The sequence below is a fragment of the Anabas testudineus genome, chromosome 16 (assembly GCF_900324465.2).
Source record: "Anabas testudineus chromosome 16, fAnaTes1.2, whole genome shotgun sequence".
Classification (NCBI taxonomy): Eukaryota; Metazoa; Chordata; class Actinopteri; order Anabantiformes; family Anabantidae; genus Anabas; species Anabas testudineus.
Genome location: NC_046625.1, coordinates 21,509,285 through 21,525,035, shown reverse-complemented (window position 1 = coordinate 21,525,035; position 15,751 = coordinate 21,509,285). Strand labels below are relative to the sequence as shown.

The 15,751-nt window shown below is 41.4% G+C and overlaps 1 protein-coding gene across 3 annotated transcripts in view; it reads right to left on the bottom strand.

Moving 5' to 3' along the window:
- Positions 1 to 15,751, bottom strand: part of LOC113170268 (low-density lipoprotein receptor class A domain-containing protein 4) — a 142,416-nt gene that overhangs the window by 57,151 nt on the left and 69,514 nt on the right. For all 3 annotated transcript variants that reach the window (XR_003299627.2, XM_026372293.2, XM_033326392.1), the window contains one exon: positions 13,774 to 13,914. Coding sequence is in view for 2 of the 3 variants with exons in the window: in XM_026372293.2 (XP_026228078.1) it covers positions 13,774 to 13,914 (141 nt within the window). In the remaining variant the exon portion in view is untranslated. The remainder of the gene's footprint in view (positions 1 to 13,773; positions 13,915 to 15,751) is intronic.

Sequence of the window (15,751 nt, the reverse complement as noted above, 5' to 3'; positions counted from 1 at the left end):
TACTGCAGTACTGTATGAGACTTTTAGTTTTTCTTACTCTATAAAAATCATCTGCTAGGACCATGGAAAGTGAACCAGGAGAAAATGAAATGTATTTATTTAAAGTCTTTTATTCCCCCCTATGCTCCATGTAGTGAGGGTAAATAAATGTCTGTTTATAGCACTTTACATAAAGTGTATAACATTTATTTGACAAATTCTTAATAGAAAAAGCATATTATCACTTGAATTATTCACATGCTAATTATCTAAGTCAAAAGCCTCATTAGTTTTAAACTCCAGTATACACAGAACATAAAGGACATGTGTAGTTACCTTAATAACCTTGTGCTAAAACACTGTAAATGTGCAACTAAGCTTCCATCACAAAATAAAATAACAAAATCTTCTAAAAGATAAACTCCGTCCTTCAGCCGTGTGTTAAACCAAGCAAGCTATATGATTACTATTATGTACACATGAGTAACATTTCTACAGTTGATCCTCGATGTGGGTTTCATCAGCTGGGAAGTGGAAAAAAAAGACAGTGTGTTGAGAAGCAGACTCAAAGTCTGAAGATGTGTCACTTTTAAAAGTTAATAATAAAAACGTATGTTTTACTGTACAATGAGGATTTGAACATAATAGTTTTTCACCATTAGATGAAGCTTTTGCACCAGTGAACACAGAGTATCAGGGAGGCTCAACCTGAAGGCAGCACCTGCAAACTTCACCATGTCCTCATGGAACATGTTGTTCTTATATGTTAGGAATTGCTAGTGTTGTCATGCTGATTGTCCTAACTGTAAATCTGCTTTGTTGCTCAGTTGATCTCTGTCTGAGGTTTCTTCCATTTGTCTTCCATAACACAGTTGTGTGTGAGTGAGGCTGAATGTTTGAGGTGTTTGTTCTGTTGCAAAATAGATTTGGGGCCAGTCGGAAACTTCCTTGACAGTACTGAATACGAATCTAAAACATTTGCACTGCACTGTAAATAGATTTGGGATAAGATTATAATGTTGTGATCCTACAGTGCAGAGGCAGCAGAAGTACACAAAACCAACACTCGAGTACTGCAGTGTAAGTACTTCCCCCAAAAAGTGAAGTACTACACTACAATTAATAGTACCACTTCATATGCTATACTCAAAGTGATGCTCTAAAATGTACTTGATATACAAAAGTACTCCACAAACTGTGTACTGTGGACTGATACCCAGTCTGATTCAATTAATAAGTATGATCAATACTGAACCGTGTAGAGGTTGAGTCTCAAGTCAAGATACATTTTTTTCAAAGGAGAAGATATTTACTTTATTAATTAATTTCCCATTTGTGCTGTAAACTGCAAACAAAACTTTGTTCACTTCATGAACTGCCAGTTGGTTAACCAACAATAATACACCAAATTTTTGATTATATTGAGAATTAAGAATCTACATGAAAGCTGTTAAATAAATACAGTGAAATAAAAAAAAAAAGTGGAAACTGTGTACCTGTGTAGCTGGTAGTGACATAATAGTAATCAGAAAACGACGATCAAACCAAAACTAAGCCGTGGGTCAGGCCCAAAGTTTCTTCCCACTTTGAGGAAAAGTAAAACAATGTAGGTAGCTGCAATCTTGGCTGTACAGTAAAGTTAGCTGAGCCACACATAGTCACGAGTGTGTGTGCATAAACACAGTAAACCGCTCACACATCTCTTACAGTAGACAAATGTGTGTATGAATGGTAGACCACCCAGGACTTCTCAGTATTACCCTGCCGACCTCGCCGGCTGACGGATGAAGACTATTCACATAAAGCCTTTAACACCTTCAGCTCCCCCTCCACCAACACACACACACACACACACACACACACACACACACACACACACACACACAATAGTCAATACAAGCATCGCACAATCCCCTAAGACAAAAGGACAGACTTCAAACATGTACATACACAACCTCTGAAAGGCAGAGTGGGAGGGCGCCTGAGAGACTGAAAGACAGTCGGTGGCAGAGAGACCTAACTTCAGCTCTCTGTCCTCACCCTCCCTCCCTCTCTCCTTTTTTTTTCAAAACAAATGCACAATCCTCATCTACAGAGAAATACACCATTTACTCCTGTAGGGGTTCATTTGGGTCCTTTCAGGGCCTGTGTGTGTGTGGGGGGGGGAGGTAGGGGGTTTGTAGGGAATGAAAGGTGTGGGGCGCTGTCAAATAGTGCCCCGCTTTTAATGGCCCAGCTGCATCATTACCTAGCACACACACTGGGCTCAAATAGATGGCGGGGGGAGGAGGAGGGGGGATAGACAAGTCTATCAAACTAAGTATGAAGAGAGGAGGGGGGCAATCATCATTACCTAGCGCGTACACTCTGCAGTCGAAGGAGCTGAAAGAAAAGCGGGGGGTTGGGGTGAGGGGACAGACAAGCAGCTAACCACAGTACAAGGCGTCTTGGGGAACTACACACTCGCTGTGACACACAAACATACATGGCCTCCAGGGTAGCTTTGCTCTCTGTCATCAGCAGTGATGTAAGGCCCCTGTCGCTGTCAGGTGAATGGCCACACATCTCCCCAGCGGAGTGGTCAGAGGGAAAAGGGAGTGATGGATGACAACGTGTGTGGGAGAGACGTCAGGGGCTGCATGCTGACACTTTCGACGACATCTCCTACAAATTATCTTCCCATACAACGAAAATGCAATGCACATGTCACATTTTTGTAGGGCTTTAGTGCGATGGATGAATTTTATCCAAGGAGAGTGAGTCGACCATCACACCACAGAGACGAGTGCTACTCTAGAGTCTGATGTGTGGTTGGGTTTAGGCAGGAAAGTACGTTGGTTAAAGCTACCAGAAGCTTTATGTGTCATTTGTTTTGAATATGCTCCATACCTTATCCTTATCACGTGAGTGCTGCCAGCAGTGTCTTTCTAGAGATAGAAATGTCAGTTGTTCCACTGCTTTGCTCCACGCAGAATCATCTTATGTTCTGAAAAACTGCAAAACCAAGGTGACCTCCACACTTTTCATCTAGCACCATCATTAGATCAAAATGTGTATTGTTTTAGTGCTTTGATTGTGACCTGCATACACCCGTACACTGTGTCTTGTCATTAGCAAATGTTAGCATTTTAGCATGCTAAACTAAGGTGATGAGAGAAGTGAACGCATCAGTCCTGTTCTTAAATCCTTACGCTGGCTGCCCGTCACCTTTAGTATGGAATTTTAAAGTGCTACTGCTGTTTATAAATCCCTCAACAGTTTGGGGGCCTAAATACATTTCTGATCTCCTTGAAGATTACAAACCCAGAAGTGCTCTTAGCAGTCTGCTGGGAGAACCTCGGGTCGGAACAAAACAGAGCGAAGCTGCTTTTAGATACTACACACAAATGGAACCAACTTCCCGGAGACATTGAATGAGCCCCAACTCGAGCCACTTTCAAGTGTAAACTGAAATCTCCTGTGCCTTTGACTGGTTCCTCTGCATCTTTAACTATTACTGCACTGTACTGCTAAATACCTTTGTTGTTTACATATTCTATTTTCTTTTTGTCTTAAAAGATTAAAAAATTGATTTAAAGTAAATATAACAATGCAAAAGTAGAGGATATGCACAACAGGCAGCATTAAAACCAACTTCTTTAAATGTTTTGATGAAATTTCACACATTAATGGGCAAATATGTGGAATTTAAACTTGCTATACAAATACAAAAGTCTGAATTAATTTCGGTTTTTCTAAATCCAGTGCCCCTCATATTTCTTGTTAACATCTTAGGGAGCAGGCAGACCATGGCGGAGCATAGTGGAGCAGGGGGCGCCTAGGCAGAGTGGAGTGGTTTCATTTCAACTCTCACGCTATCACTAGATTTGTGTCTGTGTAGATACGGTGTAAATACTGTATTAATAAGTGACCTGGATCCAATCAGCTTTCTAGAAAAAAATGATTTTTCTGTCATTTCAAAAAGTAACTTGGTTTATGCAATCAGGGGAAATTCAGTAGGACTGGGGAAACCTTATTAACCCAGGTAGATTTCACACAGAGAACTGCAATTTATCTGCTATGTGCAGTACACACATACACCGGGGTTTGTAATTGACTTTTTTCAAGTGCGCAGGTGCATGACAAATGACTGCAGACAGAAAAAGTAGCACAGTGGAGTGGCTGGATGAAAGGAGAAATCATTACATGGAGAGATGGCTGCTCATAAAATAAGTCTGATTAATATTGAAACTAACACAAAGTGGCCCGTAGGACTGTAGTGTTATGAAAAGGAGCTCTGTTGTCTGTCTGCTTGTCTTTCTCTCACTGCTCTGACACAGGCACGCAGCAAAAACTCTGATTACTGCCTCAGTGAAGCTGGAGTTTGTCTGTCCAGACGAATCACTTCACGTTGTCATTTGTGTCAGATGTAACAAAATTCCCTCCATGAGACGTAGCGTAGGCAAGAAAGGGACAGATATGAGGTCACAGTGGCCTTGCCCTTCAAGTGGACATCTGGGCCTCCAAAAGCACAGAAGAAATCTGATTACTGATCTGTTGTGCGTATACACAGATTTACAGTAACCAGGTTGCCACAGTGCATGTAAGCGCCTCTCTGATCACCTACTTAACCTGATTTCTCTAAGGAAGCAGGTTAGGAGCATACTGTATGTGCCTAGATGAGGCCAACAGAGTTTGTCTGCAGTAGTAAGTGCTACGTGCTATTGGCCACATGCTGATGAATCAACAAATTATCATTATGCGGTGAAAGCAATGTTACGACTAACAAGCCAGTGGCTTGTTCATCACCTCCTCTCTGACAGGAATGCCAATGGTGGCTGAAACCTACTGTATGAGCTCTGCCCCTCCACATCCCCTTTTACTCTCATGCATTACCTTCAAGAATCCCCTATACTCTCCCCGTTTTCATCTCCTCCTCTCTCTGTTTGCATCATCTCCATCCATCCATCTCGTGTCACAGCTTCTCAGTGGGGCTCGCTCTGTTCTATGTGAGACATACTTGGGCTTTGGCGTCAGTTTGGAAATGAAGCTCGTTTGCATTTAAACACTCCGCACTCAGAGCGCTCGGTAAACTTGATGAGAGAAGGATGAGGGTGAGTGGAGGAGGGAGGAGGACAGCAGAATGAAGGGGAGTGGTGGCGGGTGGGGGTGGGTTGAGTATGTGGAGAGCACGGGCTAATATAAATTCATTATGTAAATCCGCAGCTCAAACAAATTGACAGGCGGGTATTACACCCGAGAGGAGCTGAATCAAGAGCATGAAAGCATTAGCTTCACTCACCCTTGACCTCCAACCTCGATCTGTTCACCGGAGTGTGCCTGTTATGCATACTAACAACTCAGGAGGGGCTGGCCGGACAGTAACATCTCAACACACCTTGTTTTCTTCTTCCAGTGTTCGGCTGGAGAATAAATCCTCCAGCCTAACACTGGAATGTAAACTATGCTAAATGAAAACCACTAAAGAGGAGTGTTTTCTAACTGAAGGAGACACACATACCAGATAAAGACTGCAACAGTCTGTTGGAGACTTGTGTTTCTTCCAATATCTGGAAAGAATATTTGAATTCCCAACACTAGAACCAAAAAAAAAAAAACAGATAAAGTAAAAAAAACACAGAGCAAGGCTGCAGTCAAGAGAAGGACTGTGTGGTTATGAGGCACAGTTCCGAGAATCGTGTCTAATAACAGCTGTTTGCTTTTCTCGTCCTCCCTTTTTGTCACCAGGTAACAGTTTCACCTGCATGTTTTCTCTTTCTATTTCATCTCTACCACCCCTTGATTCCCACACATACTGTACGCAACAAACTAAAACATGTAGAATACGAAAAAAAGAAAGAAGAAAAAAGTAGGACCATGTCACCAGTGAGGCCACAGCTGCAAAACATGTCATCCAATCAAAGGGTATCTCGACATGATGCTTCACATGTAGAAAAGAAGGATACCCCCCACCACCCCGCCTCCTCCATAATCACCCAGCACCAATCTGTTGAAGATTTCTTGGGGGTGGCATGACATGAAAAATCACACACGGTTCATTGTGTGCTGCTCATTATTCATGTTTGCATTCAGAGCTTCAAAAGCAGTATGACATTACGATGGACAATACATTCCATTCCATTCATTAGCTATACTCACTAGGGTCACAGGGGGCCTGACACCCAGAGAATCGCAACCATTCACGCTCAACACCTTTAGTGTTGCCAGTTTACCTAACCTGCACAATTTTTTTTCTTGGACTGTGGGAAGAAACCAGAGCACCAAAGAGGAAAGTCATGCAGGCACAGAGAGAACATGCAAAAGGCCCCAGACAGCCAGCAGGGTCAAAGCCCAAACTCTCTGGCTGTGAGGCGCCACTGCTGACAACCGCACCACCATGCCGCCTGCGAGTAAATCATTTTTACCGTAATATATACAGAACCTTACACATTCCTAAAGATTCATATTCATATTCATTCATTCATATTCATATCTGGTAAACACCCACATTTTAAAACCCGTGTTTACTGTATGCTCAACCTTTGACTAATGTCCATTGTGAAACATCCCCACTGACATGAGGGTTACAGTACTTTACCACACTTGAGAAAACTCCCTTCAAAGTCATACAGGAATGCAGAGTACTAATGCCAAGAGGAAGTTTAAAGTTTTTTTAAAGTTGAATGAATGAAGTTCAAATGTGCTGTTATATACAGAAATACAAAAACATCTGAACTTTTTGGAATTTCATGGTTCATTTCTCACAAAATGCGATCTGATCTTCATCTGAGTCAAGAGTATTAACAAATGTAATGTGCCTAAAATAATAACAAAGTCAGATAATAATAACATTTTCACTTTCATGAGAACAACCACAAAAACCTCACAGTGAAAGTGGAAAATTGTACTCAGGTGTTACTCAAGTTGTACTCAAGTTAGAGAAATTAGTTTGGAGGTGTGGGGTAGAGCTACTTTGACTGAGTTTGTTCCATACAAAAATAAAATCATTGGAACTGGTTAACATCTGTGTTCATGACACAGATGGACAGGCAGCGTACTTTGGACTCATGCACTCATTCCAGACACTCCACCATCCTCCAACATTGACCGGTATCTCACAAAGTCAACACAAAGAAAGTTGTTCAAGTTGTTGCTATTAAACAGTGGTGCAATGGGAAGGAATGGTCTTACACATCTGCAGCTGCTGTCAGCTTTAATTAGCATGGCAGACTTAACAATCAGGCGCTACTTATCTCTGACCTGAACACTGCTGAACAAAAAAGGCATCAAAGACATCATCCAATTTAGGAAGGTAGAGTAAGGAACATAGAAAAATAAAACTGAAAAACTGATCAAAGCAAGTCCAAAAACAAAATGAAATGAAAGGAAGAAGAGATCCTGATGAATGTGTTTATCCAGTGTTTTACCTGGGGTTTGTCGTGTTGTGAGCACTCCCTTTACCACCTTTACCTTTCCCACCCTTAACCCTAAAACCAAGTCTCTTAGTTGACGCTGATTAGCCTCCTTCAGAGTCCGCATGTTGGATTACTCCACCAACGTTTGCCAATCTGATAAAAGGTACTATGTCGACACTGGAGGACACCAAGCAGTGTGTGCTTCTATAAAAGATCAGGGGGGGGTAGGGACCACTGCAGAAAGATCCACACTTGATGTAAATCAACTTTGTTGTAAATGTGCAAATTTACATCAATATTTGGTTCATTTGACATTTGCTCCCAAAGTGTGTGTTGTACATCATGACGTGACTATAGTAAAGTGAGGCGTCCAAACCTGCTAGTCACCACTGTAACAGATCCTCATATAACAGAGATGCAGGGTGGGAATTCTGATCATGATGATTGTAAGGTAACTTATATATAGGTGCCAGTACATGCTTTTTTTATTTTGTCATTTCTGCGCTGGCACTTTAAGAGCGATTTCATTTTCTTCTCTTGCTCTTGCTTATTCCACAGTATAATGACATGAGTATATCTTATTCAATCAATTTACTGTATATTGATTGATTAAACAACTACAAAACAAAAATTACTTAGACATATTACACTGCATCAGTCTTTAAACTAACAAACTCCTGTGTATTTGGACCTGCCTGTCTACCTGACCTGATTCCCTGCTTTCTGTCTGTCTGCTCTGATTTCTCTGGCTCTATTCTGGCTCTGGGGATATTGGCTTGTGTCTGCCTGCTTGATGTCTGTGGTTCTGGTTTCTGGTCTGGCTCAGAAGATATTCTGACCTGTGAAATTACCAATTCAATTTTCAATCTCTCTTTCTTTGAGCCTGTGTTTTTGTAGTGATCACATGCTGTCTGCCATCTCTTCTGTCTGCTCTCCCTCTACTGACCAGACTGTAAACTCACCTCTGTCTGTGGAGCAACACCTCATCTTATTCCTGAACCTCACAGGACTCTCTAACAATAAGAGCTTGAATACATTCAGTAAACCACTGTCTCCGGTGTTTCTGCCGACTCTCACTTCTGCCTGTTTCTTAGCCGGCCTGTGTTTAGTGAAAGCGAGTGACACCTACTGGTCGGGAGGTCTGAGACTCCAGATCCTCTACTGTACTCCAGTCATCTGTTCCTGCTCTCCCAGCCCCTTTGCTTATTTTTTCTCACAATTTAGCCTTTAGAGGTGAAAAAATCTAATTTAAAAAACTATTAAAATGGAAATAAGACCAGTAGAGCTAAGTCATGCAGTTTGTCACCACACTTCTGCTGAAGTTTATATGTAGGAACTTGACACAGCCAATAATCAGCTGTCGGCCAATGGCGGACCCATCCGTGAGAGACACCACTTTAATTGGCTGTTCAGCTTAGCACTTACAACTCCTTCTCACACAAATTATGGACTAGAACGGCGGAGTGGAGTAAAAATAGTGAGCTAATTCTGCTTTGTTTGTGGTTTGCACTCTACATCAGCAGCTTAGGTCTTCTTCTGCTTTGCCATTTTGAAGGACATATGTAGAATGCTGCCACCTCCTGGTATAGAAAGCAGGTTGTAGAGCTTGGTGTTTTTCTGCATGTGTTGTGCCTTACAAGAACACACAAACATTTCCTGGTCATGTTAATGGTCCGGCTATCATCACTGTCTAACCACAGCAATGATAATCTCACCATCTATCCCTCTACCATTTCCAAAATTGCAATTTATTGGCAACTAGACTTGCTTTCCAGTTGCCAACAACTAATATCTTACCAAAACATAACCCTCTGTCATCAGTGGCCAAATCCAACTGCATCATTCAGTTAGCGGCATCCTGCAGCTAAATTCACTTGCTGCCTAATTGACCACTGAGTTACAGTGCAGATTGAGTCCTGGTGATGCCAACAGCTGCACTGAGTGAGACTCCATCATGTTGACACCATAATTACACAGCAAGTCAACTCAGTAAGGGCTATGGGGTTAAAACTGGATGAATTGAAAGACAAATAGGGGACAAAATAAATAGATGAGGAGAACAGAAAGGGGGACAGCAGAGTTGGAATAAAGAGATAAAAAAAGAAAAATACACAGAGAGGAAAGAAGACAGCGGACTGGAGGCTTGTTCAACCATGAGATTTGGCTAAGTGATAAAAAGCGGAGATGAAATACAGAAACAGACACAGTATGAGAGCCTCGGGTTAGAAAAAAACATAGACAACAGATGAAAACTACTGTTCAGATGCTTTGGAACGTGGGTTGGGTGAGAACAGAAATCAAGATAATGTGGATCTACAATCTTAGTAGCCAACACCAGAACATGAATGGCTTAGGTTGGATCCAGGTATGGTTAATCAGATTTGATGAATAGCTTCAGCTTTAATCAGCATATAGCCAAGCCCACTCGAGGTTGAAACATCAACTTAATGTGGGTGTCTGGATATAACATCTGTGTAAAATATAGCATCACTTTGGCTCTTGAAAAACATTATGAATCAAATCTGCTGACCATCGCTCAGAACTAGACATGTAAAGCATTTAGCAAAATCCAAGAAATCAAAACCAGGTCCCCAAATATAAGCGTATGGGTCAAAACCTCATCTCCTTTCTGTTGAGTAGGACAAACAACTAGAACAACTTTCTGGTACCACTTTACCTTACCTTCCACCATAAAGTTTGGCACTTTACTGCCAACCCCGCAGTGGGCTTTAAATTTTCTCAGAATGTCTCAGAAATTATGTCGCAAGTAAAAAGCAAGTTTTTAGTGGTGAAGCTGGTACGCAACAGCTCCGGCACTCAGACAGTCTGGAATGGACGAGTAGTCAATAATGAGCCTTCACAGAGTTATGAATCTCCAACACAAACAGAATCAATCAGCAAGCCTCAAGACTTGCTGGATTTTTATTTAAGTGCCATTCACACTAGAATGGGATCAATGGCAAAGCTAGAGTTGATTATCGATCCAAGTCATTCTCTGGTCTCCTTCCCTGTTCACTCCCCACACTTGCTGAGCTCACACAGCTGAGCTTAAAAATGTAAGAGAGACAAGACAAGCTGAAGCCAAACTGCAGCATGAAGTTCACCCCTTTGATCTGAAATGAAACCCACTCTTAAAAACACATCTTCCTTAAATGTTCTTTGTTGGCCAGAGGGTGCTTTGTCAGCCATTAGTCTTTCAAAAATCACTTAGGCTGCTTCTCTGCCCTGAAAGAGTGACATATATTATGGCTGCACAATTCTGGATGAAAAATGAATCCTGATTTTTTTCACTCGGTATTGATATCACAATTTACTCCCAGAAATTTTGAGGGGTATTTTTTATGAGCTATTAGGACCTTATTAGGATTAATTGTTATACACCTCAGCTAGTAAAAGGGGAGGACTTGGATCTGCTATACAGAACCGTTGTCGCGTAAGAACCGAAAGATCATATAGGGTTCAAATTAAATGGAAAGGAAATGAGATCGCAATCTAAACATGAGTAATTGTGCAGCCCCGACAGAACTGAGACATTATGTAAATCCAGTCTATTACTAGCCTCCACTCACGACTGAACCGAGTGAAGGTTTTACAACCTTCGTTTAAACAGGGTCCAGGGGTTTCCTCTCTCTTTATGTGTTCCACTGTACAAATAGGTGGTTTCTACTGTCTTCAGTAGCTGCTTAATAATGCACACTAATATGAGGAAATGTGCTAGTGGAACACCACAAGGCAAGGCAACACTAGCAATAGCAGCAAAATACTGACTAACTCCAGATGGATCGGGATTTGTCTTTTTCCTGCTGTTCAGCTGAATACGTGTTTTAACAGACCTTTATATCACCAGCGGCTGTTTATCAGCACTATTGCAAACAGGACTCAGTTTGTGAACACAACTTTATGCACTAGTGCACATGTGCCGGCCCTGGGATCTGTGCTGCTGAACGCAATTTATTTATCGGTGTGCCTGCTCGCAGTTAGTCACCGTACAGGACGGCATATGCCTAACAAACCACAGTAGGCAGCCTGCCCTGTGCCAGCATGTGTGCACTAGTGCATGGAGCTGTGTATTATTTGTAAATGGTGATATAAAACTAGATTATAACAGGTATAAAGCACCAAATCATGGGAAAGATGAGACGAATTGTGGTCCTCTTGGCATGCCATACTATTCTTTTTGGTTGAAGACTGGAACAGAACTCATATTAAAGCTGTTACGCACATGTGTCTATCAACAAGTAGTCCAGCTGAAACACTCCCAGCCTTTCATACGACCCATAAAAGTATCACTTGACATGGCACCAAAATGGCAGAAGATATACCAGTTGCACCAGCCCAACAAAAAAGACAACTGGTTGTAAATGCTTAGGGTTAGTAAAACATTTGTGACAGAAGTACTTCCTTAATGATACAGTAGGTTTATCACTGAGGAAGTCCAATGTGTTTGATGCTACTAAAAGTTAAACACCATTCGTTCAAAGTGTACTTCCTCACTCTTTGATAATGACACAATCTACTCATTTGTTCCATCGTCTCTGTATCTGTAAGTTCCAGCACTGCAAATTTAAAACCATATTACTGTAGGGTCTGCAGCAGCCACAATGATTGGATAATGCTAAATCCTATTAACGGTGGAATGGAGGAGTCATAAACTGAGTGAATGGCTCAATTATGTTTTTATACAGTAATATTTCCTTTAAGTTTGCCATCATTAGTGGAGGAGAGGAGAGGAGAGGAGAGGAGAGGAGAGGTGCAGGGAGTGAGATGCAGGGCGTCAGGCTGCAGTGTGTCTAGACAGTATTCATGATCCATCTGTCTGCCACTGCCACAGTAACAGCCAGAAGCTACAACAAGATGGCAAACTCCATTACCATAGAAGCATTTCTATGTCCCATCTATGTTCTCTGTCTCCTCGTCGTCCTCCTCTCTTCGTCCCTCCTGCTCTCTGTCCACCTGTCCACTGTCTTGGCAGTTCGTCTCACTCCTCGTTGCCTCTCCTTTATGAATGTGTCTGCTCTCTTTTCAGTGCTCTGCCACTCTCTTTCCTTTCTTTTTCTTTTTTCCTTTATTCCCTCTCCCCCTCCACCGCTCTCTATGTCTCTATCCGTCTCTGAAAATATGCACAGGCTCAGAAAATTACAGTCATTGTACAGTTTTCTCATAATGTCAGACTTACATTAACATTCACTCTAGACAGCTAAATATTTTAAGTACACCCCCCTTATTCCCCCTTAATAAAAAAAGCAGTTTCTAGGGCTTTGGTGAGAAAAAGGAAGGAAACAAGTGGAGGGCAGGGAGGTAGGGAGATGGAGGAGTGAATGAGAGAAGGAGGGGTTAGAGAAAAAGATGGAGGGGAAGGTAAGCAATTTGCCACACACACACACACACACACACACACACACACACACACACACAGCCAAGGATGAAAGTGCTGTTGTAAAAAAAAAAAGTTTTCCATCTCCTCCTAAAAGTTGTTGAAAGAGAGCACTGCAGCACATCAAAGTGGCCTGGCAGACAGCCATCGGAGCCCATTGGTGTCCTTCACCCTCTCTCTGTCTACGTCCCTCTCTCTGCAGCTACCCCTCTCTGTCTCTCCCTCTGTCTATTGATCGTGACGAGCCAAGGGACCACTCTCATCTCATTCCCTGGACAGTGCCGCTCAGCAGGGTGTAGAAGCAGCAAACAGATTCAAAGAAAAACTAAACGCAAATGGAAGAAGAGGAAAACCTTTGAGGACAGCATCTGGAAAGGATATGGACAGCCCTGTAGTTTGTAGAGGGGACTTCACAGCTGTAGATTTACATGAAGTGACCCAGACGTGTACTTATGAATTACAATATTGATAATGTCGGGTGATAAAGACAAAAATACATTTTTCTCTACATAGTAGAAAACAGCAAAATAATCCAATGCACAAAAACAACAAGTTATAGGTCATTTGTCAGCAGTTAAAAAAACAATGGTTATTGTAAAACTCATTCACATAAAGCAACTAAAATGAAATGAGGGAAAGATTATGGGTTTGACTGACACTTTATAACACTATCCACTCCTTCACAATGAACCTACTATATTCTATTTACTAGCTGTGTTCATACATTTGTTTAGACTAGTGTATGAGCTTGGATTCCTTATTTATGTCCAGTTACATAAGGATTTGATGTAGACAGTGTGTAGTAAGTCATCAGCTTTTGAAAGTGCTGTAAATGACACAAAAGTTTGAACCTTGAACATCTATTCAAGAAAACTCATTACACAGTAGTCTGTGGAGTTCATGTGTGAGGTTACGCATCAGCATCTATGTCATATCTGCTCACTGGGGATCCACAAGGAGACAAAGACAGGAAGACACAGAAGAGAAAACAGGCAAAGATGTACAGCGTGATCGTGAAGCACTCACAGCTGAAGATGCCTGGAGGAGGGTGCTGGGTGACCATGGGGCAGTTCTCCTCATCGCTGTTGTCTCCACAGTTATTTAGCTGGTTGCAGATCAGTGAGCCCAGATGCAAACAATTCCCATTGGTGCAGTGGAACTTGCACTCTGTTGAGCCAGAAAGAAGAGGGGAAGGAAAGAGAGAGGTCACCATTTCAAACGTTTCAGAGAGTGAACAGAGCCACATTCACAGCAGTCTGAGCATCAGCATTGAGAGAAATACTGTAGCTGATGTGGCACAGTGTGTGGTGGGCTAACAGAAGTTTTATTATTGCTTATAAAAAAAAAATGAAAGAATTAATCTGTTCCTTTTAATGTAGTTGAAATACACAGTCGACTAGTGATGGAAAATGTAAAAATAAAAACAATCTATTTGATAAAACTACATTATTATAAGTGGTGTTCATACAAAATACAAGTTTAAAAATGACACCCACACACATACAGCAGTGTCACTACAGCATCGCTACACACAGGCACACTCTCCACTGTGTAAAAGCACTGATAAAGTCTGGGAACAACAAAATACTCTGTGTGCAATTCTCCCCCGTTATCTGCGCCTCCGAATGTGCAAGGTCATGTGAAATGATTTTCTTTTTTTTTTTTTTTTAAGCTCAAACAAAGCAGAGTTAATGTGTTGAGTTCACACAGACGCAAGGTCAGACAAAAAGTGCTCCGTTCAAAACAACAAATAAATAAATGGCTTTTTCAAAACGGGCCTTTGATGTGCCGCAGCCCCGAAACCATAATGTGCTTCTGTCATGGTTATTACCATTTCTACCTAAATATGAATATGCACTATTCAATGAAAACAAAAAGACACTTCAAAGTAAAAATACAGTAGCAAGAAAAAGTATGTGAACCCTGAACCTGTGAATGACATGGTTTTAATGAAATGAAGTAATGTTAATGAAATGCAAAGATGCATTAATGCATCACATAAAATGTGATCTGATCTTCATCCACTTGCACTGTCAATATATTATTAAATATAATATTCAAAGACATGAAATATCTGAATTACTTTTTGTGTTATTACTTTAGCAACATTTTATTTGCTAATACTCGTGACTTAGATGAAGATCAGATCACATTTTATGACAAACTAATGCAGAAAACCATGGATTTTCTTGCCACGTTATATATTCTAGAGGGAATATTAACGCTCAACGTATCAAAATGAGTGAAAATAACAACAGCAAAGTGTTTCTCTGAGAGCTACACTGCGACGGTCTCTGCAGACACAAAGTCTAAACAAGGCAGAGTCAGATGCACAGCTTTTTATTTTAAAGGAAATCTCAGGAAGAGGCTGTGTTTGTTTGGGTTTATGACAGCACATATGTTTAGTATCTGCTGTATATGCTGTATTTGCTGGCTGGTGTATCCGACTGACACCGCAGAAGTAATAACGCTCCAATTTCAAAGTCATTTCTCAAATTACATGGAAGCAAAGAGTCCTTTAGAGATATAGAAATTATATTCCACTGATTTAACATTTTCCAGACTCCACACCCCCAGATCTTTTACATTATTTTCACATTTTTTTCCCTTCCATTTTCAGACTGGTAGTTTTCAGCCCCGCCTGACGCCGACTCCAGCAACAACAGTTAAGGTCATTCACACAGCTCCCTCTCGAGACACAAAAGCCTTTTAAAACAACTCCCAAGACCCACAGAGTTCCCCTTTAACCTGCGAGCCTCCGAGTGGGCAGGACCACCTGATAATGTTGAATAATGTTAACTGTCAATCAAGCCCATTTGATGTTTGACCGATCAGCCAGCAGGGGCACTGAGACACAACCCTGCACTGTGAACTGGAGCTTTCTTTGTTAGCAGTGGTAATAAAGAATAATGAGCACATCAGTTAACAGTTGCTAGGTAAACGTCTGGTGCAGCTTTAGTTTGCTGTTAGAACATTTAAAAAAATCTGCAGCTTTTGTGGTTTA